Raw genomic sequence first — 26,219 nt, 5'->3', positions numbered from 1 at the left:
CTCCATTGTTCAGGCATCCACTCACTCTGCTTATTTAACATAAAATGCATATAAACATATATGCATAAAAAGAGATATTTAGAAGATGCAGGGGAATACGTTTCTTAGTGTATAAGCTTGATTTCAGAAAGAAAAAAGTAAGGTGTCTCATAATTTTCTTTAAATAAAAATTAATGAAATAAAATAAAATAAATAATGGGCTTCTTCTGTTAGCAATTTAGCATGAGATCGCTTTGCATTAAAGATTTATTTTTTAATAAATCTGTAGATTAAAAATTGCAGCAGCAAGCTGCAAAATATTTATATTTGTAGTAAGAATAATTTAGAGTTGCCTTGGCTTGTCCACTCAGTGGGTAAAGCACATCGATGCATTGTGGGAGATGGAGGCTCATCTCTTCCGGTTCAAACCGGATGTAGATGAGTTCGGAACAGCGATCTTGGACGCCATAAAGGACAGGAGGATTTCCCGAGGTAAAAGTGAATTGTTCTTTTTCTCTTTGAAATATGGAGACCTGTTTTTTTATCCCACCTACAGCTGGATTTGCTCATTATACCAAGTTAAGCTACTTATATTTTCACAGTAAATGAGTTGCACGAACCGTCTGCTGTTACCGGTATTTGTGGACGGGGTAAGTGCATCTAGTATAGTATTAAGTCAGCCACAAGAGAGAACGTGTGTTGTTTCTTCCAGCAAATGTTGATAGTTCAGTGGCAAAGTGGCACTGTGATACTGGAGTGTGGATGCCTGAGAAGAGTAGTCATTACTAAACAAAGTATGTTTATTTTAAGTATTGAAAAATTTTATTGAATTGTTTTTATTTTTGTTATTAACCTGTGTACTTTGAAAAAGTGCATACTTGTCACAGCATCACAGGAGAGAGGTAATATCTTGAATTTTAGGGGGTGATTTTAATTTCTTTGTGTTTGTTTTGCTTTGTTTTTTTTTTCTAGCCAAGACCTTGGTTTACTCAACAACAAAGCTTCCAGATAATAACAGATATTAAGCTATGTAGATGGCATTTAAATGTTTGTTCAGTTATAAATATTAATTTATTATTAACTTATTTAGTTGTGGAAGCCAATAGACTGCACGTAAAAGATGGATGTGGAAGCAGATGCCTGTTCTAGCTCCACCCGATGTTGAGTTACAAAAATATTCATATTATTTTGGAGTTGCAGTAAACAGGGGAACTAATGGAAGTCGAAACAGTTTTTCTCTACCTGTCTTTTGAGAACAAATTTAGGACTTTTAATACCAGAGTGTTTGGAAAGTGGATCAGCTGGCAACAAGAGTAACTTTAGTTTTTAGCATTTCCATGACGACTTAATTTTTCTGCCTCACAGATTGCCACTTGACTACCTTAGGGTTCGCGCTCTTCTTGAAATAAAGCATGGAAGTTGGTTAACTAACTTTAATTACATTAGGGCATAAAACTGCAAGTACAGACTACCAACTTGTGCAAATAAAAAAAAAAAATGCCACAAATACTTTAAAGGTTGGGCAGCTTTGCTTTACAATAAGTTTGAAAAACTATACACTATATTTTTGACATATTAGAAGCTCTTTAACTGAATAAAAAAGATAGATGTAGCTTCCGGTTCTGAAAAGTGAAGCCAGTGCTAAAGTTCCTTAATCATTCATTGAACCATCTCATCTAATGGCCAACAGGGGGCAAATCACCTGATTTAAAAAAAAAGTTAATTTAGTTAATTCTGGTTTCCATTAGTGCCATTAACCTTTACCATTTCACATCAGTCTGGTTTCAAAAAACTAAAATGGCTACTGTAAAAATTCTAATCTTGTGGCCTCATCAATGGTTAATATTTCAGTGTCTTATTGATGTATTTTTCTGTCTCTTCTATACAATGTTTTATGTCTTCACACATCATAAATACAAACGAAAAGCCTGCAGCCATGTGAGCAGGTGTGTGAGGCTGAACTTTAGCTCACGGTCACTGATGTGCTGTGAGCTAGCCATCGGTCCATCTTTTATTCACCAACGTATGGTTCATTAGAAAATCTGGTTCAACCATTTGTTTTTGAGCCATTTCAGACAGTGTTTGTAAATCTTAGGAGCATGTTCACACCTGTGGTTTGTTTTCTCTGGTCCAAATCAGTTGATGAGTTGGTAAACTTGTAGCTTTTCCCCATGATTTGGTTTCATGCTAAATGGCTAACAGAAGAAGCCCAATTAAAGAGAACTCTGAGCGAACCAAAGTGCATCACTACAAACCATGTCAGAATGTTTAGTCCACTCATTGTCCACATGTCTCTGGGGCCACAGGTATAAAAGTAAATGCAGGAACAAGGTGCTATATTCTGGACTATTTCAACTGATTTTTGTCTTTTCTGTTCAAAATTCACAGACTGTTATGTCAGCAGACTCGAGCAGCGACGAAGATGTGCACCTGGTATCAAAATGTTGGGAATGTGGGCAGAACATCCACAACTTAAAGAAATTGATTTCACATTATAAAAGCCACAATACCAAAGCCACATGCCACATCTGCAAGGTTAGTTTCCGTCGCCTGACGTCACTCTCTACACACTTGGATAATGCGCATCTGCCACCTGTCTGCAACAAATGCCATCAGTCTTTCAGCAATGTCTGGGAGCTGAACAAGCATGCAGAGAAACACTGTACAGACTCTGAGTTTATCCAAGAAGATTCCTCTTTGATTTGTAAGAGGCAGAGCAGTGACAGCTCTCCTAATGAGAAGACAATGCAGCAAAATGCAGATACTGTTCAACATGACTCACTGCCAGCACTGAGGTCTGAACAGAGAGCTGATATAAAGCCTGAGATGCCTAAAAACAGTGTGGCGTACATACTGGGTGCAGATGATGAAGATCTTAGCACTGAAAGTGATTCCGACATGGCAGAAGATTCAACAAGCTCTGCTTCTGAAGATGAAGTCATGACACACTCTAAACCTAATAAACTGCCTCCAGATCACTCTGAAACAAATGGTCGCTCCAACTCCAGTTTTCCCAATGATTCTGGTCATTTTTCAGACTGTCCAGATTCCCAAACGACATGTGCACCCTTTCCTGCTGCCAATAGTGTAATGTGCACTGTGTGCGGCAGAGGTCCGTTTAAGTCAATTAAGCTCCACTTGCTGCACTGCAGTGGCGTAAGAGTAAAATATCAATGCTTTCTGTGCAAGAAGGCCTTTCTAACTGAGAGTGCTGTTAAGAAACACCACTTGGCTCTGTATGCCTGTGACATCTGTGGCCAAGTTTTCAGTCACAAAAACTTATACTATAGCCACCAGTGTCCCAAAGGGAGAAAATCGCCTTTGGTGCTTTTCTGCTCTGAGTCAATGCCGAAAGCATGCAACATATGCAAATTCCTTTTTACCTCTGAGAAATATTTAGTAGAGCACGTAACCAAAGTTCACACGTCAGTGGTCAGCACCAAGGCGTGCACTGTTACTACTCCATCACTGTTGGCAAAGGATAACCGAGGAGCCCAGAGCACAAAAATCCAGCTGCAGTCAACCAAGTTCGTGAGCAAGGCCATTAATGGAACACACAGTGATGGCCAAATGTCAGGGACAAATGGTGCCCTAGCTCAGCCAAACCAACCGCCTTCAAGTAACCTTCATTCCCCTTTTCCTGTGCTTTCAAGACCCCGGGACACATACCAAGAGGGTGCGCTCTTTAACCCCCCCTCACAACCAATGCCAACCATCCTAGCCATGTTTGAGAATGACAGCCATCGCTTGGCTTTGATGAAACGCATGAACAGCAGCTGGCGCTCCAAGGCGCCTTACCCTTGCAGGCAGTGCGGCGCTGTCCTGCGGCAGCCCTCGCTCATCATCAGCCACCGGTACCTCCACCGAGGCCACCGGTCGCACAAGTGCCCATGCGGACGAGCTTTTAAACACAGGCTGCACCTCCTGAGACACTGTATTCAGCACGCGGAGGCCATAAGCTACATCTGTGTTAGCTGTGGGGACACTTTCACAGGAGCTAAACTCCTGGCGCAGCACCTGAAGGGCGGGTCTCCAAAAAAACCTCCCTCTGGCTGCACGTGGAAAAGAAAAGTCAAGAGAACATGCAGAATGCCCTTCACATGTGACTGCGGAGAACTGTTTCCCAGGCCTTCAGCATACATATGGCACCAGCTTAAAAACAGGACAAGTAACAAACCGAAGAAGCCTACGGTGTGACAGAAGTACGAATAGATCCGTTTTTATTTCTTCAAGCAACAAATCAAAATAGATATGCCACACATGACACCTGCTTGTCACCAGTCTGTTTAATTCATGTGTCCTCCAGTGACAGAAATAAAGCAAAAACATAAACACACTCATTCTAAATGACTTTGAATTATAAGCATGTTTTAGATGGTTATTAACATGTTTTTTTACCATGTGCAAATGTTACATATTTAGTTTCTCATACATTTTTCTGCTGCTACACTAACTACCGGAGTTAAAAAAAAATAAAATAAAATGGAAAAAAAAAAAAAGGTAGCCAACAAGGAGGCTTTTTTTCCAGCACTGGATTAAGTTTAAACAAAACTCCAGTTAATCCTCCAGAGAGAGAGAGAGAGAGAGTTGGTCCAGTTTTGCAGCTGTTCTCACAAAGTGCTTTCTTATTAGTGACATTTGTACAGAGGTTTGATTAAATCTTGTTTTCTGTTTTAATACAGCTGAAAATGTTATGCTCCTTTGAGATGCTGAAGAATCCGAAATTATCAGGAAGAAAGTCGTGTAGTTTTTATTATTATGATTATTGTTGTGTGTTTTAATATTGTCCACTAGATGGAGCAGTTGGATTGCTAAAAGATGAGCTTATAAGGCCACTGAAGTTTCTTTATTTTCAACAGGTGTAAAGTGTTGGATGTTTTTTTTTCTTCCGTCAAACTGTGGCCGACGCAAGTCTGCAAGTTTCAGTTAATAGTCATGGGATCCCTTCGACTTAGAGTTTGCAATAAAACTTTCTTTTCATCAAGTTTAATTTGACATTCACTTCATTCTCTTCACTCACCAAAGTCTATTACCGTTAAACACATTTTCATTCAAGATTTACTTAAACGGCTACAGGAGAGCACAACAGTGATGAATTATTGAGACACTGTGTGTCTCAGATGATGGAAAATGGTTGGATTAACACTGAAATACTGCAAAAATTAAAACATGCAAAATGGCTTATTCCACAGGAATAAGCTAGGAATGTAGAGCATCAATAATATCTTGCAAATAGAAGTTTACAGATCTGATGTTATTGCAGATTAAGGGATCCTCCACAGTCCTTGACTGAGATCAGGTTAGTTCTTGGGCTCTGTCACCAATCCTTTTGCTTGAAAGCCCAGCAGATTTCCTGAAAATGCACTCGGATTTCCCAGCAGTGAATTTAGGTCTTATTTTATCTGTATAATTTAACAGCAGTGAGTCACTGTGCAGTACACTCAGAATGGGGCCAAAAGATGATCTTTAGTGAGTATGCCAGTCCTCCAAGTGGTTCAGCATGTTAAGAGTCTAAAGCAGCTCTGGTTGGAGAGGATTCGTGGATACTTCAGATGAAAACACTACGGACTGTTTTTAACAACTGCGTGCAGTCGTGTCACCTACAAAAAAAACCCCAACAAAATAATTTTGTTATTCTCCAAAGTGAATATACGTATGATATATGACATCTTACAGTGTGTTTTTTAGCAGATCTGTGCAGGGACACTGGCATCTGTAAGTATTGTTTACCTGATCTCTGGGTTGCGGTGACGTACAACCTGAGACAGCAGATCAGACGTTTGTTGGAAGCAGCGACTCAGCTCATCCAGCTTCTGCTCCATGGAGAGGATTCGCTGCTCCAGCTCCCGATAGGAGTTATTCCAGTTGGCACTGAGGTCGCACATAATCATCTGCATCTGTTGAAATCCACCACACAACACAAATATTTTGGCTTTGAAAAGAAAACACACTTGGAGTTCAAACTAGAACCAAAAGTCTAACGTTACTGAACTCTGTGCAGATACATTTTAAAAGTATGTTGCAGAGTTTGTGTGGATTACTGACTGATTGACAGTGATTTTGAGGGAATCAGACAAAAACATTTGGATCGCTTTTTGTTTTGTTTGAAGCTGTTTGTTTTTTATGCTGCGGCTCAGCTGCACTCAGTCAGTAAGCAGGAGTAGATTGTTAGACCGTAACTGACTGTAAGGTAACCATAGAACGGCTTATTTAGTGAAACTGGGCACATTTTCATATAATTCCAGCAATTACATCGCTCCAGAATTACATTTGTGACTCTCACTAGGTGATGTCTTTTTAATGTGTTTTTTCCTCATGGAAACCTTTTCTGTGCCTGTTCACTTCTGACAAATTAAAATCTCATCATCCAGTTTTTTTTGTATGCATTTATCTGCTCTATCTAAGAAACCCCAAACAGCAATATTTAATTTCGGATTCCTCCTCATAGCTGGCAGATGTCACTCCCAGTGTGGTCTTCTGTTACTGTAGCACATCTGCTTCAAGGTTAAACATGCTGTGCTTTCATAGATGCTCTTCTGCATAGCTTGGTTGTAAAAAGTGGTTATTTGAGATTTGAGTTACTGTTGCCAGTCTGCTCAGTCTTTGACATCAACAAGGAGTTAGTGGCCAGGGAACTGCTGGTCACTGGATATTTCCTTTTTTCAGAGCATTCTCTGAAAACCCTAGACATGACTGTGTGGGAAAATCACAGCAGATTTGTGAAATATGCAGACTAACCGGTATGGCATCAACAACCCTGTTTTAAAGTCACTTAAATCACCTTTCTTCCCCATTCTGATGCTTGGTGTGAATTTCAGCCGGTCGCCTGGACCTGACGTACAAGCCTAAATGCACTGAGTAGCTGTCAGGTGATTGGCTGATTAGAGATCTGCATTACAGAGCGACTGAACATGTATACCAAATGTAATGGCCTGTAAGTGTAAATAAATGGAGTTTTACAGTGAATCATATGTGCTGTTATTTACCTTTGGGAGATCCACCATCTCACTGACGTAATCTCTTAGTTTTCTTTGTTTAAGGCGTAAATGCCGAAATCTGTGAAGTTAAAAAAAAAAACCCAACAACTGTAAATGTGATTTTTGAGACACGTGGAAAAATTCAAACTGTATTTTATTAGACCGTATTTTAAATGCTATCCTGAGGCACAGGAATGTAAACAAAATAAATGCTGTGAAGTGTTGATCGTCCAATATGAGTGACTACACTGAGATAAAACACTTACAGAAACTCTGATTTGAGGAATATTCTGACAATCAAGTATTCAATTACTCAGTATTAAAGGAGTCATGCTGAGTTTGTTGAAATGCTATAAAACATTACTAGAAGGTTTGCGGCGAATGTGGAAAAGGTCTAAATTTAGTTCCTTCAATAGATAATCCAGACAATCAGCTAACAAAGACATATGAAAACCAATTTTGCAATCAAGCACCTGGTCTCTACTCTTAGAGTAGAGAGGGGCCTTCTTCTCACACTTTCCACACAGGGTTTATTTATAATAGTTTAGAACAGTTCAAAGCAGGAAGTACGACCCCGTTCACACAGGCTGACATATTCTCACACATGTATTGCTGTTGTCAGGATAATGTACCACATGATCAGCGTTTCAGACATCCTGTCTTGTGTAATCCACTTGTTCTTAGAAGAGAAACTTGTTCAATTACAAGCAGACCCAATTTTATGAAGGAAAAAAAGTGATTCTTCTTAAAAGTATCTCCCGAAAGGTTTGCACAATAGTTGTCAGTTATTGTCAAAAACTTCAAATAATCATTTAAAAAAGGGGCCTTTTATTTATTTACTTGCCAGGAAGAACAGACACTTGTTCACACATATCCTGTCCACATAAAAGAGGCAAACAAATCTAATTAGTAATCTAAATTAGCATCTTTAAATTGGTGACTCCGAGCATGTTGACAATTAGTTAATGACCCATAAAATACACATGTAAGGCACACAAACCACCACCCACATACTGTACACCCCTCACACAGACTGAAACACGCACGCAGACACCCCGCCTGAAGGTATTATTTTGCAATACAGTAACTCACACTCTGATGGCTTCCAGAAGGCATCTCTGGTGTTTTCTGTGCTCACCGCGGTTGCCCTTTGTCACGTTTGCACGATGAAGAAGCCAGCATTCTCTTAGCACATTAGCAGCAGCATGGCGGATCTGGGAAAAGAAACATTTGAACTGACTGCTTAAACATACAGAAATGTGGTGACAGCACATATCGATCAACTTTGGATGTTCGACTGATAAAATTCGTGCAGAGCCGCTAACTGTTAACTTTTAAAGATTTTAGTACAGCACACATCGTCCAGGCCAGCTGATGAAATCCAGATAGCCTTTCCTGTTCCACCCTTTTGTACAATGATGCTGTTTTCAGATAGTGGCTGTTATGGTCAGTGAGTCTTATATACAGATATTTATAAAACAGGCCATAACGGCTAAACTAGGAACTTGAGATTTCTAGATTTCGCTTGTATTCTCCTGTTTTGTTTTGTTTTTTCTTTGATTCTATTCATGTCTGTTTACCTTCCTGCTCAAATCACTGTAACTACCCTGTGATGATGTCACTACGACCTTGTTGTGAGGGTTATTAATAGAGGTTGTCAGTGTTTTGCATCCAGATGTCTTCCCTTGTTCCCATCAGTGTAAATCTGGACTGCACCAGTAAGCTCAGGAGGATGCATGCACATGCACACACACAAACCAAAACAACCAAAAGCGAGGCATAAAGATGCACCTTGTGACAGGATGCAGCCACCAGGAGAGAGGAAATGGTTGTATCCTCCAAAGCAGTGCTTCTACTTCAGTCAGACATTGCTACACGGTTTGGGGGGGAGCTGTACTGCTTTATACAAAACACAGCTTTAAACCAAGCCTGCACAATCTGTCAGTCATTACACATTTTTGCGTATTACCAAGACACTGAAAATGATTTCTTGTAACTTCCCTTTTTCCCATCAACAAGCAGACACTTGCAACCACACTCCTCTCCTACTTACTTTCAGACACCCTTAAAAGCAAAACACACGCGTCAGCAGTTTCCTGCCCGCTGCTGCACAGGCCTGAAGTGACACAAGTTTCTTTCCTGACAGAGATAAGATTATTTCCTCTGTTTGACGCCTTGAAAAGGACATCAAGAGCCCGGCAGTTCTCCCTTCTCTTTTCCCACACAATCCTGTAGTAAAGGAATCAAACACCAAAGCGTGCATGCAACATGGAAAGCAGTGACTCATCCATCCTGACATCTCTATCCGTTTTATCCTGTCTCTTGTTTGGCTTACAACACTGCAGCTACCAGTGATGGGAGGGAGGGTAATTGATGGTTACAACATGTTTATTGGATTGTTGCACAAAAATTTTCATGCAAATGCTAAAAAAATTAGAGCCACTATTTATGAGAACTTCAACACAGCTCAGAAAATGTATGTGTTACACTTTTATATTAACATAAATTGTTATCAAGATTATTTTTTGTTGGACAAGAGAGCTGTTGATGTCATTTATATTTAGCTATTAGTAAACAATATTTTCTTTAAACTTTCACAGAATTTCGAACCATAAAAACTCAAATTCTCCTTTTCTTGTGGGTTCCTTTTTATTGCCCAGAATACCAAGTATACAAAGCATACCAAAGTGTATTAGTTTGTTGTATCAATGCTGTGTGGCAATGCAGCACAGACTTCCAGTTGCTCTGTTCTTACAACTGCATTACCACACATTGTCCCATTGACTCTGACAGCAACAAACACGGACATGGTGTTCATTGTGAGGGATTATCTAAATTAAATGGTTCTCAAATCTGCACACTGAATGTGGGTATGAACAGTTACCGATAGCTACTACTAACCTACTTCATGTAGCCCAAAGGATATATGATTTGCAGCGATTCCAGGGGGAAAACAAGCAAAACCACAAATATCAACTTTGAAGTAAAAGAATAATAAGCAGGAAAAGACCCATACATGCAAATGTCACATGACCCACTACAGAATATTTCAAATAGAAGCAATGAAAAAAACAAAAAAAGAAAGAACTTGATAAAAAAAGGCATGCCGGCTGATTACTGTGTGTTTATACAGGTTTGCAGAAAATTGTTGCATGCTCTTACCCTTTTAGAAATCTGGATATCCATCATGAAGAAGTGCACATGTTTCTCTCCTTTGTTCAGCGCCAGCTTCTCTGTAACGATTGCAACCAGCATGGCGGTGCAGGCAACACCCTAAAACCCAAGACACACAGAGCTTTTAGTATTTTTGTTGTCGTCTCAACAGATCGTCAGCGATTGTGTAAGACTGATCCAGAATACTGAGACAAAACTGATGAGCCTGAATTTGCAAGTTAAGCTCAATGACAGCGGCCAGCGTGTCTTTTTACGTGTCCATTACCCTCTAAGGAAAGAACTTCTTCAGAAAACTCAGTGTTGATCCTTGTACTTCCATCTAATAAATCAAAACTAAATTTACACAAAAAGTTCAATGCTTAGACGGGCCTCAGTGGCACTAAAATAGTGTGGGTTTCCTCTGAGAATAGCTTAGCGCTATTCCTGGATAGGGAAATACAGAATGATGGTGAATATTCGAATGGGTCTCAAAGCAAAACACATCCACATCTATAAAAAGATGTATCAGTGGAGACAGAGACAAAACACTGCACTCATATCCATTACGAATAAAGATAAAAGTTAACCAGTTTTTACCTGTTTTCCACTTTTCAGCTTGCATTAGAAAGAGAGGAGAGAGAGAGAGAGAGAAAGACCAAGCATGAGCAATAAAGCTTGAGCCAGAGTTCTGAAAGATATATTTATCCTTCATTCCACCAGCCACAAAATATCTATCATTACATCGTCTGCTAAACCTGGGAGGTACAAACTCTTTCCTTGGATCCATCCTCACACAGGGATGGGATGCAAAAAGTGGTGTCAACTCCTTAAAACAGCTGCAAATTGAGTTATAGCTGGACAGAGGCCAAAGTGCTGAACATTGAAGCTTTCAACCATATTACAGGTGTGAGTATCACCCCAAGTTTCTAGCTCCCAGAGCTGCTGATGGGAGTGGGAAATCTATTTTTTTCCAAACCCTGGGCACAGGTTGGCACACCCTCCTGTTGTAGTGGTGCCAAAGGCAATAAACCACCTAAAATGGATATGGTGGAAAGTTTTGCCTTATAAGGGGGGAACTTAATGAAAACAAGGGAGATGGAGAAAGAGAGAGGGAAAGATTGGGAGGACTGTTTTCCACTCTGTCACAGAGGTGTCTAAACCGGACTTGTGCCCACATCCAGAGCCATGGCCGAGATTCTTATCTGCTTGTACCAGAATTCAAGGCAGCAGCAAAATGTGTTGCCATTTCAAACACGGAGCCACTCCTTGCTTGCCCTCACTTGACCTTTCCCTCCAGCTTTTTTTCAGTCTTCACTTACCAACATTTTTGCATTAACATAAAAAACGAACTTGTTTTAAGAAAAACATCTCACTTTAAGATGTTCATATATGTCCTTTTTTGCTCTTTTACACATGAAAAACCTTAAACCTGGCTGTAATTCTCTGAGACACTATGGCACACTCAGCAGAGCCATCACACTTCACATAGATCTTTGTGCAACTGCACAGGGTACACTGCATGCTGACAGCTTCCCTCCCTCAGTCTTTTCATGTGAGCGCCTGGTAATATCAAGGTCTTGCAGAAGTACACTGTGTCAACTTACAGCTGCAATCGAAATCACACACACACACACAAGGGAAGGAAGGCATTCAAGCAAGAAGAATTTAATGTATCAAAGATAACTAGTGGAACAGTGCAGAATAGGCTGGATTGCAAACAGCGGAGAAGTGAACTGAACCAAACTGAACTGACCTGAAAATGAAATAGGAAAAATGAAATAGGAAAATGGATGAATAGTTGTTGCAGTGGAACAGAAGGGAATGAAACAAACACGTGGAACAGAACATTAAGGGTGAGAAGGTAGAATGAAGTAGAACAAATGACGCTAAAATACACGGAGAAGGGATTCGATAAAACATAATAAACCCTAGCAGACGATAAAAGATGCTAATAGATCACAGTACAGGAATGAAATCAATTGCGCAAAAGGAAGTCCTCCAGTGAAATCAACATGGATAGCATGTTGATTTCATGCTATCCATGAAATCAACATGTAATACAGTGTGACAGAACAGAGAAGAAATGAAACAAAATGGAAGATAACAGAAAATTCAACCTATTTAGAGACAACATAGTGTGACAAAGTGAAAACAGTGACAGAAGCTCTTGGTTTTGTGTGTTATTGTCTGTTTTTGCACTCAAAAGTGTGTCGGGTGGTTTCAGTGGTAACAAAGACAAGCAAAGCAAAGATTAAAAAAACTCCACTCCCTGTGCCTCCCTATTGAATTGAGGGTTTTTGTCTCACAGCTACTGTAAGGAGATAACAGTTTGTACAGTGAGACAGTTTTTATCATTTTGTCTCCATACATCACCACAAAGTTCTTTGATTCAAACAGTCAAGATGCGACTGAAGTACAAACTTTTAGGAGTATAACAAAAGTATTCATTTAAGGAATTTAAGAATTACAATATACACATTCCCTAATTTTCAGAGGCTCAAAAATAATTGGAAAATTGAATGCCAAGTAGTTTCAGATGAATTAGGTCTTTTTCCTTTTTATTCCATGACAAAATAAGCAGATAACAGATTTGAAATTGATTCAAATTGTTGAATTTGCATTTGCTGAATGCTTCCTGTAAACAGCAAACAGGAGGCCATCATTGGGCTGAAAAAACATATTAAAGTAATCAGGGAGATAATGAAAGCTGTGAACATCCTGCTACAGTCTTAAAAAGAAGGCACGACCTGGTCATCTCAGTAACAAAGCAAATGCCCTGAAAGACCACTAACAACTAAAGTGCATGATTACAGAATTATTACCATCGATAAGAAAATCCTCTTCACAACATCTAGAGCAGTCCTCAGGAGGCAGACACTGACAAAGTCTAATATCAAGACTCACTGAATGGAATTACAGAGGATTTACAACAAGGTGCAAACCACTGGTTAGACTCAAGAACAATAAAGCCAGATTAAACTTTGCCAGATTAAACATCTAAATGAGACTGCACACTTCACAAACACCAAACTTTGAACGCGACTGGGTGCTAGAATTTAGGCAGTCTAACTTCATCAAGTTCATCAAGTTGTATATAAATGATTGTGATTCCTCATGGAATACCTTTGTTAAACCTCTGGAATTAAAGCTGAAAATCTTCATGTTTGTCTTTGTTCTAATACTTCTGGGCCTTACTGTACACAGCAGGACTTGTTGATGTCTCTTAATATGTTTGTTATCAATTGTTATTTTTTTTTAAGTTTAAGGTATTCTATATGTAATTTAAACTGTTTTCTCTTTGTTTTATATTTGTAGCACTTTGGCCAACATTGTTGGATGTAAAGTGCATTAAAAATAAAGATGCTATGCTAAAGATGCTACACTTTTCCCTTTTTCATACACTGTCTGATACAAGGCCAAAACAATCATTTGATGAAGAACAAGCATTGTGTGTTTTATTTTATTCAGTATGCCCTTAGTTTTTATGTGAATCTAAAATCATTTTCAGTACTACATTTTCTCAAATCAGCTTAGTTACCATGACTCCAGTGAAGAGACACACTGCCTTGCCACAGTTGGTTTTGGGTGCCACATCCCCATAGCCAACTGTGAGGAAGGTGATGGCTATGAGCCACAGCGCTGTATCCATATGGCCTGTTGATTCTTTGGTCTGCCTGCAGGGGAAACAACGTAGCACTGAGACTGAAGTGTAATGAAACATATTATAAAGAGGTATTAGTTGAGTTAAAAAATAAACATTACCACAATTAACCCCACCCCCCAGTTGTGAAACTGTATGAGATAGAAAACATTTTTTTTTTGTATGTATGGTTGTTTCTTTGTTTGTTTTCTAATATCAGTTGTTGAATAGGATTAGTTCTCTAACCCTATTCAACAACTGCTCTGGAGTATAAGTATAAGTAGCAGCTGATAATTCTGACTAATATCAGTCTAATCCAGAAACCTGTTTATAGATACAGTTACAGGCTAAATCCCTTCTTATATTTAACTATTTCAGTGAATCACCAAATACAATTAAGAGCTGAAGTGATGCAATGGATAAGTTTATTTGTGACACTCTCCCTGACTCTCTGAGGTTCTTCATTTTGTTTCTTAACATCTCAAACACAGTCTGTTTGATGAAGGTGTGGCGTACTAATCAAACCACCTTATCAGTGCAGATTTTTTTACAGCACTCAGGAGTTCGGGAAGTCGAAACCAGTATAAACTTGTAAAACATCAAAAGTACAAGCCCAATATAAACTTTGCTGAAGCCTCACAGCTAGATAACATATCATTTTATCCGTCTGGCTCACGGATCTAGTAATCAGCTAGCATAATGGTTGCGTGTTGACAGATTTGGTGAAATTATCTGCTATCAGTAATAAGCTCTTTTATTACTTCTGACAAATCAAAATGTCAAAATATACACGAATGCGAGAAAGAAGTGGAAAACTGAAGGCAAACCTCCCATTAAGGTTCAAACGAACAAATGACCTCACGCTGTTTAAACAGCCAGGCAGATTGCAGAGGATCAGGCTGACATTTAGCTGGCAGACGTCAAAAAGAATTTTGTTAGGGGAGAATTATGAAATCATTTATTGGAAATCCATCTTGAACCAGAAAGTCAAACTGACTATCAAACCCTGAAGGGGAATGTTAAACTACTGGAGAGCATTTTGGTGTTTCTGTGTATAATAGTCAGTTGACACCTGGGTGAAGATGGAAGAGAGATTAAGAAAAAGAGCTAATTAATTTTTTTTTTTTTTTTTTTATGAGAAAACTTTCATTTTGTCATTGAAAATCTTTGGTTCGTTATTGTAATGCCTGCATTCGTGCAAATGAAAAATCAGTTTAATGCGATTATGAATCAGTTTGATTACACAAAGTCTCAGTTGTGCTTCATACCTCTCACACAGTGTAAGCATCCAGGACACAGTGAGCCAGAAGAACAGGATGAAGACTAGCAGCATGCGTGCTGGGTGTTTGTTCATCAGTACCTTGAGAACAAAGCGAAAGGTGAAGTTGATATTGTTGAGTGAGCCTATGCTCCTGTAGGAGGCACTCAGCAGCACTTTGCTGTGCAGCAAGATGGCTCTGTGCACCAAGTACAAGCGGAGGAACATCAGCACTGATAACAGCAGCTCCATGTCCATCAGGGTCTCGCCGTGGTGGCTGGAAACACACAGTGGAGATGGAGTGGGAACGGTGGAAGAGGAGTTCACATGGAGGCCCACCCCCCAGTATGATCCAACAGGATGGATAACACAAACTAACAGCTCCAGGGTGATGACAATAATCCTGTGGCTGGTCATGGCGATACGCCAGTCCACCTGGTTGTGGTCAATGATGAACAGCTGAGAGATGAGGAAGGACAGTAAAGAGTAAAAATAGAAAGGAATTTGATCAAAGTGCAGTTGGAGATGGAAGACAATAACATTACAGTTGCATCTTCTTCTCATACAGTGGATATGCAATTAATGTAATGATGGTATGTAAATATGGTGTCAATAAAATCTGTGATGTTTTTTCTCCAAAGCTTCTGTCATTAGCTTCATCTTCCATTTTTATTTCACTTACTATATGTTTATTCATCACTTTGCATTTACTCATTAGTTAGCATTAGTTACTGTTCATCTCTGGCTGTCTTCCATAGTCTGTTTTTTTTTCTTCTTTTCTCTTCTGCCTGGTTCTGCCGGTGGTTTCTTCCTGTTTTAAAGGGAGTTTTTCCTTCCCACTGTCGCCAAGTGCTTGCTCACAAGTGGTCGCCCAATTGTTGTGGTTTCTGTGTATTATGAAAGTGCCTTTATCTTAGAATATAAAGCACTTGAGGGTGACTGCTGTTATAATTTGGTGCTATATGAATAAAACTAAACTGAATTGAATTTGCCTACAATATTTGCTAATGACATTAGCAGGGTGCTTTCATTTTGCTGATGTGTTTTTTAACTATATGACTTCCATTTCTATCAATTGCCTCAGCAAAGTTATGATGGGGAATAAAAAGTTGTTAGAAAGAACAAAATACTTTGGGATACGCATAGTATAATCTCATTATGTGGATTACTACGACATGCATACTTTGCATTATAAGCGGGAAAGATTGCAAGTATACGATAGTTGGGCTGTGCTAAAAGGGAAATGATAAGAAAATTATTTTTGGCCCGCTAAAGATTTGAACCAGAAATATTTGACAGAAGCCTGTGAGATAAACTATGAATGTGTATTGAAATTGTGACTCAGATATTTCCACTTCTTCAATCTGCAGCTTTATTTTGTTTAAGAAAGTGAAGCAGGGACATTCTTAGAACTTCCTCTTTCATCATTTTGTTAATTATTACTTTGTCTTTAATCCACCAACTAAGACACTTTGAGACGGTCTGAATGATTTAGCCTGCCACTTCTGACACCAGTTACATCATGCATCACTGCACACTGTCTCTATATCAGTCCCCACCCTAAGCCTGTCCTTCCTTATCTCCTCTACACACTTGGACAGTACCCCTCTTGTATCAGATACACGCGACTTATGACCAAACTAAACACTCTGTAGGTAAGAATACAAACCCAGCAGGCAAAAATGAAAGAAACTGTTACAAAACAGACACACAGTTCTTTCTGTACTTGTTGTTGTTACTACTCTTAAACATGCATGCTGTGACTGTGCAAGAGGGGAAATGAAAGAATGTTTACTCTGTTTAATTTCAACCAAATCCCTTCATGTATATTAAATTCCCACACAAATCGGCAGCAAGCCACGTAGACTGGAAAAACATTACAGCTGCAATATTGCGCATGTCTGTGTGGGCTGAGATTTTTATTTGGGGTTTTCCTGCATGCAGCAAATATCACAGACAATCAGTGTTGAGGCTACCAGACATGGCCTGAGAGGGGCTTTTTAAAAAGCTGCCTTTAAGTATCTCTAAAAAAATTGAATTTTAACCAAACTAATGCTGAGTTACATTGAATTACAATAAGTAATAGTTCAATAAGCGATGCCAAAAAACATAAAAAGCATACTCACCTGGATGTCCTTATAATGGAAAGCTATAATGAGGATCAGAAGACACCCAGTTGACAGGCTGATGGAGCAGTTGATGATCAATGCAATGTTTGAGCCCTGAGAAGAAAACAGATAGAGTTAGAGAAAACAGAACCGTGAGTGATGAAAACACAGCTGTTCTTCTGCAATGTCTAAAATTTCACTGCTTTTCATGTTTTCATATATCAAGGTTTGATATAGTCCAAGAACTGGATAGCTGCTAGTCCCTTCTGTAGCACTGAGCGAAAACACTTACATGCAAATCAAGTACTTGACTTCTACGTCAAAGGCCATTTATGCAATCTATACGAGTCCTGCTGCAATGTCAAGAGGACATAATGCACTTTCTATTGATGCTATATTTGTGTCTGTTTGGCAAACAGAGCAAATGGATTTTCTTTTCAAAATAACAGGAATTGCAGCTTCTACATTTTATGACCACAAGGGAGATTAAGTGATCATTTTTTGCAGATATTGTGATTCTACTCCCATAAACGAAATCATTTCATCAATTAGTCTTAACTTTGATTTAGTAGAATTTCAGAAATGCCCAGTGATATTATCTCTTCTGAAACAAAGCATTTTATTTAGTTTCCTTTGAAGTGGACAGCAGGACTTACTACCTCATATTTTCAGCCTATTTCAGGAAGAAGAGGGCAGGGAGAGACAGAAAAGATTAAACTCAGAATTGTGGAAGGAGAGTCAGATTAGAGCTATCAGGAGATGAGGTGGAGGAAGGCCAGATAGCGGAGCAGGAAGGTGAACGCTCAAATTAGGACATACTCTATCAGCTTCTGAGGAGCCTGAGCAGGCAATATGACGGCACCCACTGTCCATAATAAGAAGTCTTTTTTAAAGTAAGTACACACACACACACACGTCTCCAAAAGTTGATTCTGTTCATCTGTTCAACAGAATCAACTTTTGGAGATTTACTTACCTGGATGATTGAGAATGCATCAAGACATATGAATATACGCTCTCTCAGACACACACACACCAAATATATCTTTGATTTCTTCTTTTACCCCATTGATTTATATCATTAATAACATATATCTCAGCTGAACTATGGACACACACACACATACACTTACACTGATAGGCACTCACTCATCCCCCCTCCCTTTCCAACGCCTTCGATGCTTGTTTCCTGCGAGGGAACACGGCGGGTCTGTGTGCCGCGCTGGAATGGTAGCGCTGTGCAGGGCGGCTGCTGTGTTCGCTTCGGATTACTCCTCACCCCCCACCCACCCCTGTGGCTTGTCATGTCTTCACAATGTTGTGCTGTGGACATTTATGTGCTTTTTTGTGCAGAGGAGTTTTTTTGTTTCCTGTTCTCATGTTGTCCTACCATGGAAGCATAGCATGAGTAGGGGTCTCTTTTTTTCCTCTTGTACTTTCCCCATTGTAGTGTACATTTCAATGTTTTTTCTCTGATTCTGCCAATCTCCGACCTGTATCCCCATGTAATGTTTGTGCTATATGTGTAAGGTCGGGGGAGGGGGGGGGGGGGGGCATTTCACTGCAGGGCAACCTGCATGTGACGAATAAAGCTTTGATTGATTGATATGCAATGTTAGTGCATTAAACTCTCCTGTCTTTATCAATTATATTTAAATGACTTGGAAATCAGGTCAGTTTTTTTCAAAAAGCATGAAAACCCACAACAAACAATCTGATTATGCCAAAGTGTAAATAGGAAACCAGCTTTTTGAAAAACATGTCACAGCACACAAACCAGTGTGCCAGGGGTGCCATGTCCAGGCCAGGTTGAGTATTAAGTGTGCAGAATGAAGTTTAATTTAAAAAAAAAAAACCTAGAGAATGAGAACCCAATAAGTGGATTCTTTTCATGTGGACAGCGTTTTCAGTGGGAGAAATGTTTCTTCACTCATCCAAGTGACTTCTTAAGTCTAGAGTATGAGAAATTATTTGCTGAAATTATGTTTTAGTGTTCCTTCATCCACCTGTTTTATTAAAAAAAACAACATTTTACTAGAAATCCACCTAAAATAAAAACAATATCCTGAAATTACATCAAACCAGACCATAAAGGGATGAAAGATGAAAAATAAATAACTAATAATTTTTAAAAGTTGCTGTAATATGTTTCTTTTAACCACAATATTTTAATTATCTAATATATATATATATATATATATATAAATATATATCAGAACATTCTTTTCTTCTTGGTCTAAATATGCACAAAAAAAAGAAAAAAAGAAAAGACACAATAAGAGCTCTCAACGGACAGAAACTTGCTACATATGGTTACTGTTAGCCAGTATGGGTTCCAGACTGTTAACATGCTCCTCAGGTAGAGTCAAATTCTTCCATTTGCAGTAAAAAAGGTTGTCCTTGGTGCAGTCTGTATATGACATTTTTCTTTTGATTTCAAAACGGGGATTGGCTTTGTTTCATCTAAGGAAAATTCATTTATTCTGAGGCATTGTGAAGAGAACGCACGTCTTTGTCTTGGTCTGCTGTGTGACACTGTAAATTTTATCCTTTCATCTTTCTAAACTAAAGAATCCACTGAAAAAAAATCTGAAAAAAAATCTATCAATATATTGTCTTAAATGCTTGCAGAGCTCAGGTTTGCAATGGAGCCTGGGACCTATTGCAGCTCTCACAGGACACCAGAAGGACATGTCATAAGTCCATCACAGTGGAAAAAATACATAAATAATAATAAAACACAACCCCCATTCCAAGATTGGCCCTGTAAAACGTAACTACAAACCGAATGTAATGATTTGTAAATCTCATAAACTGATATTTTATTAACAATAGATGCTCTGTCCCCTAAGCACAGATATTTCTCCAGATTCTCACATTCTTTTGATGACTGTACATGCTGTACATGATGAGATATTCAACATCCTTAGAATTTTATGTTGAGGAACGTTATTCTGAAATGTTCAAAACATTGTAGCCACTCTTTTTTGATTTGTAGACAACTGCCCATATTTACTGAAAAACTGTGCCTCTCTAAGATTAGACTTGTTTTATGTCCAGTCATGTTACTGACTTGTTAGTGGTTAACCTAATTAGCTGCAAAATGCTCCTCCAGCTGTTTTTGTTGCCTGCATCCCAACTTTTCTGAGATGTGCCATCAAATTCAAAACGAGGTAACATTTTTCATGAAAAAAAAAGTTTCATAGTCTTTGTATTCTGATTTTATTTACATATTGCACAACATTCCAGCCTTTTTGGAATTAGGATTGTATTCACAAAGTATAATTAAAAAAAAAAGGTTTCATGCCAGTGGAGGGATCGATCAATTGCTTTGTTTGGAAAAAAGTGCCAAATTGTTCAATGATCAAAAACAAACATAAAAAATAAAATTCCCCACTATTCTTGGGAAAGAGTAGGAATAACCATTTTGCTGTTGTATACAATGGCTGTCAGTCAAACACCTGCCTTCCAGAAACTGCCCAGATGGGAGTATTTCACTCACCAGGTTAAAAAATAATACTAGACCTAAGATATTCAACTTTATAAAACACGAAATGCTATCCACAACTACAAAATAGTAAAAACAAATCAAAAAGCTACTAGCCAAACTGCATGTATTTTATTACTGCCCAATAATGGCTGCACTTCTGTTACTTTGCATGGTCACCAATCAGTCTCTACAATCTGATGTTTTCTCAAATGTACATTAGCCCCCTTTTTGTTTATGATGAATGTATTGTTGGAATTTCTCTTTCCATAATATATTATATTGAACAATTTTTGTCTTTCTGTTACATAACAGTACAATTGCAGGCTACTTTTTGACTCTTTCCAAAATGAGCTTCACATAATTTACAGTAATTAGTCCTAATGAAAAAGGAGTTACTGATTCTACAGTGAACTCCAAAAAATACATACAAAACCACTTAATTAAAGTAATGTGTGCTTGTAATTAAATACTTTCCATTCCACGGAACAAGCAGTTACAGGCTCAGATACTCACACCATAATGCTTTGCTCCATCGTAAAATTGAGACGGTGTCACGTGATGAATCAAAAACCAAATCACCTTGGTCTCAGCAGTTTTAAAAGGCCCTATATTTGTCTATAATGCTGAGCCATACATGTCAGTGCAGGTGATGTATTAGTGGAAGCTTTTTTGCTTTTTCACAAGAAGCATAGTTCAGTGTGGTTTTACTGACAAAAAGATAATTACAAACTTTCAAACTTGAGGCGAGTTGAGTGTGTAGGTGGTATGGTGTGACGTCCATTGGCAAGGTACATTGTTTTCCACAGTCTCTCCCGTAGCATCCACATCACGTCTGTGATTCATCCAGCACTAATTAGAAGACCCCGCAAAAGCTCAACATTTCACCACACACCATAACACAGAGCTCAACAGCATGTTTCGTGCCGAGTTTCTAAAATTATTTCTGTAACATTTTCCTGTTTAACCTACTTTGGGTTAACAGACTTGGACAGATGGTCTTGGACAAATGAGGATCCAGTGTCACCAGAACAGGCCACCCAAGGTATGGCAAAACAATATAAAAAAACAAAACAAAACACTATATCTAGCGCAATAGTCAGCGGTCTGGGTTGAGTTTTGTAATAAATAAATACTTTCCAAAGTAATAATACATGCATCTGACTTTAGTTTTCGAGTTTGGTTTGTTAGCCACTGTGGTTTCATTAACATTCATGTACATTCTCTGCAATAAATTTAAGTGTGGGTTTACAAAGAATATCAGACAAGATCAAAAGTAGTGTAGTGGAAAAGGTAAAAAAAAAAAAAAAAAATCTTGCATTCTTAACGTCAGAGAGATGCTGCTTTGTTTTGACTGCCTCTTCATCTCATTTTGTTTTTTACATTCCTGCTGTCTGGTTGGTGATATACATTGAAATCTCTCTGTTGTGCCATATGCCCATATGAGTTCAGAATATACTATTTAGAAACAGAAAATTATAAAGTGAATGTTTACTGGGTAAGTCTTAAATCAAGAGTAGGCGAAAAAATTAAAGCATTTGCTAACAAATGTTTAAAGAAATAATAGTAATTACCTCAAAACTTTCAACCAAATGAAAGGGAAGCATCCATTTATCTTCTTCAACTTGTCCAGTTCAGGGTTGCAGACAATCACTCATGCTCACATTTATACCTATAGTTAATTTAAAGCCACCCCATGCCCACCCTGTATGTGAAGCAAGGACCTTGTTGCCATAATGCAACAGTACTAACCTCCAAACTACCATCCCAATAAAGGGAAGCAGCAAACAAAATAAAATCCATCCTAATCAAGCTGCCTCCTTTGTTTGATGTCTACATTATACCTACCAAGCCTGAAGCTCACCACCAGCTCATCCTGTTGATATACGCATGCTGTGTACTCATATTTTCAAAGAATGCCAGTGACTTCCCAAGTTTCTTAGTGCAAAGGGCATAATCATGCAAACCTATGTTCGCTATCAGCAGCTACTTTGCAGGCAATGTAGATTCATAAAAGTGAAACAGGAAAAGCAACCACCGAAACATTAAACTCATCATTTTTAAGAACAGGATGTGTAGTACTTGCAGCACACCCACACATCTGGCTTGCACAGCCTACATTTACATAAGTCAAATTCAAAAAGAGAAAGATTTACATCATTTTTGACCCATATCAAGCAAAAGCAAAGCTCACACAGAAGTCATTTCCACTATGGGAATTGGGACACGGATACCAAATGTGGCTGCCCTGCGTGTGTGAAAAAAAAATGTTCTCCCCATTTTGTTTGACCTTTGATCAGATGATCCATTTCTGCTGATTATTTTGCTGTGATGAGTTTAAAAAACAAACGTCTGTGTAGTCAGTGGATGAAATATAGCCACGTTAAAGTTGTGATAATGATATTGACATTCATTATCAGGACTTTCACCTGCTTGGCACATGGAATGCTTTTGACTAAGTTTAAATATAATCTGCAAAGTAATGATTAGTGAGAGGTGCTGTTTGATACAACAATAGGATGCTATAAAAATGTATGGGCTGTCTACCAAATGATGTTTTCTGTATGAGACAAAAATCTCCCATTTATGTTCAGGCGGACCAATCTGTCACAAACTTTCTTTTTGACCTGTAGTCTCAGAATCACTCAAATGCCTGCAATAATGATCGAATGCTCACATTTTCAGTCTCGGTGCATGTAAATTGTTTCAAACTGTAAAAGCCAGTTAATTAAAAAAGCAGCAGAAAAGATGACACAAGGTCACATTCAAGTCAAAGTGCATCCCCCTGGCAACTAGAACAACCTTAGTCAAGACAGAGAGACCATTAGCCTAGCCATGCAAACGCTCTAATTATACACTAAATGATGTGGAAAGATCGCCTGAAGTACTGTTAACAATCATGCTGCAGGGGAAGAGGTGAAATGTGGAAAAAGGTTCCATAAATAGCTTTGTTTTTGTGCATAACCACGAAAAAGGTTTGCTTGAATACAACTTTGTAGACGATTGCTAACTTTGATAGAGCCGCTCCAAATATATGCTGCAGCATACATAAAAATGACATAAAAACAAATAATATTATATGGTGCACTTCCAGGGAAAGATATAGATGCTATGTTTGATTAACGCTGCTGTTATGTGATAACCCCCCCCCCCCCCCAAAAGAGTCCATGGTGCAGCTCACATTCATGACTTTGGCACTGCATGAAGTTACAAAAAGTAGTATGAATCCTGGCATGAGTTATATAAGCTATGGTTAAATCAGAACTGAAGCCTCTCCAAAATAATATGCTTTTACTGTGGGCAGAGAACACTTTTCCAGTGCATCAGCATTTCCATCATACCAAAGCCGATGCCTGCTGTTAGGAGCAGTTGAACAGCACCTGTTCTTGGTTCATGTTTGTAAACTGAAATTCTGAACTCATATTTATGCCAGTACATTTAGTTTCACCATCATAATTTCTCCAGGTCAACCTCATTGAATGTAACAGACAGAGCGGTGTACCTGGTGTGCATTAGAAATGTGAGACTCTCTGACAGCATGATCAATCCCTGACTTCACAGCATGGATGTGGTCTGATGTTCTGCAGCACGTGTCGTAACTTTTTTCCACATGTGGAACTGGCATGTGCTGCGAGAGGGGGGGGGGGGGTCAATCATTCGCTGATTGTGTAGACTGGCATTGTTATCCACTGAGATCTGCATCTTAATATCATGAGTCTGTGCTACCAAATAGACTGTCTGGAAATGAACTAACTAATTAACGGGTCACGGACGGTCAAACACCAGGTGCAGATTATGCTGCTGGAGCTGCAAGCGGTTAGTGTTGTTTGTTAACCAAGAATTTAGTCATGAAAAGCTGTGTCCTGAAATGTGCTTCTAAGAAAAATCAAATCTAGGTGTGTATTATTAAAAGGTTGACATTGATTTGAGGTGCTGCTTGCCAGCAGTGGAACAAGTCTTTACAGGCTTTAGTTCCTCTGAATTAAGGTAGAAGCAGTAGTGTTCATTTGTTCATTTAGCATTTGAGCATGAGTCCAAGGGCAAACAATAAAAAAGTAAGCTCCTGAAAATAGAAAGTGAGCTTAATGTTGCTGTCAGAGCTTTGTCTGCTCTTTCCAGAGAAGGGCTGAACAAACGGACTAACTTTGCAGATGCAAAGTTGCTATCATTAAAGATGCTATCATTTAAACGCTTTACAACATGCGCAAAAGAGCAATGTGTCACATCACTTCTAGCGTGGGCTTTAAGAACTTTTAAGAAAAATATTCACATGAATCCACATAATAAGAGGCGGCAGCTGACACAGAAGGTAGCGAACTATACAAGATAAAGTTTTATGGTTAAACATTTAATTTAATTTCAAATGTAAGCTGTGCATTTCGGTGTGGAGATAATGTCTGAAAGACACTGACGTGTTTCGTGTCTTAAACCTACCGGAGTGTAAACATAGGGACATATTTCTGCGTGGATTATCATGAGCAGTATCCCAAAGAGAGCGGTGCCCAGAGTCCACGCGCACAGACGCTTTTTATCCTCCAGTAATAATTTTCTGTCTCGGAGTCTGTAAAGGTCGTCTCCCTCCATGTGAGTTGTCCGTTTCCCGGGGAGTGTCAGTGGCACCGACACGTCTGCGGAGTCCCCATGGTTTCGGCTGATCAGGCCATCGCAGCTCACGCAGTCGACTTTGGAGTCGCCGTGCAGGCTGCGGTTTGTCATCTCCATCTCCGGAGCGCACACGAGACGCCCGCCTGCTCCCCTCTCCTTGTCGCCTTGCGCTTTCCCGCCCTATGCTTTGCCTGTTGCTCTCCTCCAGAGCTGGGTAAGGCATAGTCCGATGGCACAGTCGCGTAGCAGGCCCTTCTCACTTGCGTTCCTCATCCACGATGCGGGTTTACCAAAACTCTCGGGTCTTCTCCACAATCACCGCTCCAGCCCAACCGGCGCGGAGCGGTTACGCGCACTGCTCGCGCGCACCGCCGTCACACTGTCCACACTGCAGCGGACTTTGCGCTCTTATTTGCATGTCTTATTATTTAAGAGTGTGCGCTGGTCTGATAAGCGCTTTCTTTGTGCGCGGGTGGATGCGCTCGTCACGTGCGTGGCGCACTCTCTTAGCAGTGAAGCACAGGAAGGTTGCAGGTGCAGTGAAATGACATAAACTTTTGTACATTTCTTTATTTGATGATGTGTAAGAAAAAAAATCCAATCATTGTTATTTTAATTGAGAGAAAACGCCAAACGGCAAATGTATGGAAATTCAGTTATGTAACCCCCGTGCTTTTATTTTAATCTTTCAAGTTGATTCTGACGCAATGAAACCTGGACTGCGCAAGTTTCACAATAGCTACAGAGCCGTGGCGGGGATGAGTTGCACTAGGTTATATTCAATGCAGTAGTCAGGGTTCACGAACATCGTTTGCTGTCACTATTCCATTTCTACCTGAAAATGTTTTTCTTGTCATTTTGAAAACATTCATGTAACTGTGCCCTCTGATTTCGATGTCTCCATATTTATTAAATTGCACAGGTAAGTCCCCAAATAGACTACACAAAAAGTGAGAAAAAAAAAGCCTTTCTCCTAAACCCTTTCAACTGAGGCACAGCGTCATGACCTTGG

The 26,219-nt window shown here is 39.2% G+C and overlaps 2 protein-coding genes across 5 annotated transcripts; one reads left to right on the top strand and one right to left on the bottom strand.

Annotated features, from left to right (window-relative positions):
• Positions 1-387: 387 nt before the first annotated feature.
• On the top strand, positions 388-4,315 carry LOC146698389 (uncharacterized). Of its 2 annotated transcripts, none has more exons than XM_085473485.1 (2): positions 388-471; positions 2,368-4,315. In XM_085473485.1, the coding sequence occupies exon 2, from the start codon at positions 2,374-2,376 to the stop codon at positions 4,174-4,176; it is 1,803 nt and encodes a 600-aa protein (XP_085329611.1). In that variant the 5' UTR covers positions 388-471; positions 2,368-2,373; the 3' UTR covers positions 4,177-4,315. The 2 variants fall into 2 exon arrangements, with proteins under 2 accessions (XP_085329611.1, XP_085329610.1); XM_085473484.1 differs by lacking the exon at positions 388-471 and adding an exon at positions 506-629.
• Positions 4,316-4,471: 156 nt separating this feature from the next.
• On the bottom strand, positions 4,472-25,665 carry kcnn4 (potassium intermediate/small conductance calcium-activated channel, subfamily N, member 4). Of its 3 annotated transcripts, none has more exons than XM_085473482.1 (9): positions 25,037-25,664; positions 17,134-17,229; positions 15,018-15,466; positions 13,648-13,783; positions 10,119-10,229; positions 8,049-8,170; positions 6,966-7,035; positions 5,710-5,876; positions 4,472-5,579 (listed from the first exon to the last, which is right to left on the bottom strand). In XM_085473482.1, exons 1-9 carry the CDS (start codon positions 25,322-25,324, stop codon positions 5,576-5,578), a joined length of 1,443 nt encoding a protein of 480 aa, XP_085329608.1. In that variant the 5' UTR covers positions 25,325-25,664; the 3' UTR covers positions 4,472-5,575. The 3 variants fall into 3 exon arrangements, with proteins under 3 accessions (XP_085329608.1, XP_085329607.1, XP_085329609.1); XM_085473481.1 differs by lacking the exon at positions 4,472-5,579 and adding an exon at positions 10,707-10,724 and having other exon boundaries at positions 5,706-5,876; positions 25,037-25,665; XM_085473483.1 differs by lacking the exon at positions 4,472-5,579 and having other exon boundaries at positions 5,706-5,876; positions 25,037-25,382.
• Positions 25,666-26,219: the final 554 nt, after the last annotated feature.

The sequence above is a fragment of the Copadichromis virginalis genome, linkage group LG11, assembly GCF_057382275.1.
Source record: "Copadichromis virginalis isolate Kocher_CV1m ecotype Utaka linkage group LG11, C_Virginalis_male_GT1.1, whole genome shotgun sequence".
Taxonomy (NCBI): Eukaryota; Metazoa; Chordata; class Actinopteri; order Cichliformes; family Cichlidae; genus Copadichromis; species Copadichromis virginalis.
The sequence above is the reverse complement of the archived record's forward strand: the minus strand, read 5'-3'. Positions and strand labels throughout refer to the sequence as shown.

Coding starts and splice junctions, on each gene's coding strand:
- kcnn4 (XM_085473481.1), bottom strand. CDS start 25,324: ATGGAGATGACAAACCGCAGCCTGCACGGCGACTCCAAAGTCGACTGC. Junction 17,230..25,036: donor GTCCCTATGTTTACACTCCG/GTAGGTTTAAGA, acceptor TTTTCTTCTCAG/GGCTCAAACATTGCATTGAT. Junction 15,467..17,133: donor TCCATTATAAGGACATCCAG/GTGAGTATGCTT, acceptor CTCATCTCTCAG/CTGTTCATCATTGACCACAA.
- LOC146698389 (XM_085473484.1), top strand. CDS start 585: ATGAGTTGCACGAACCGTCTGCTGTTACCGGTATTTGTGGACGGG. Junction 630..2,367: donor TACCGGTATTTGTGGACGGG/GTAAGTGCATCT, acceptor CAAAATTCACAG/ACTGTTATGTCAGCAGACTC.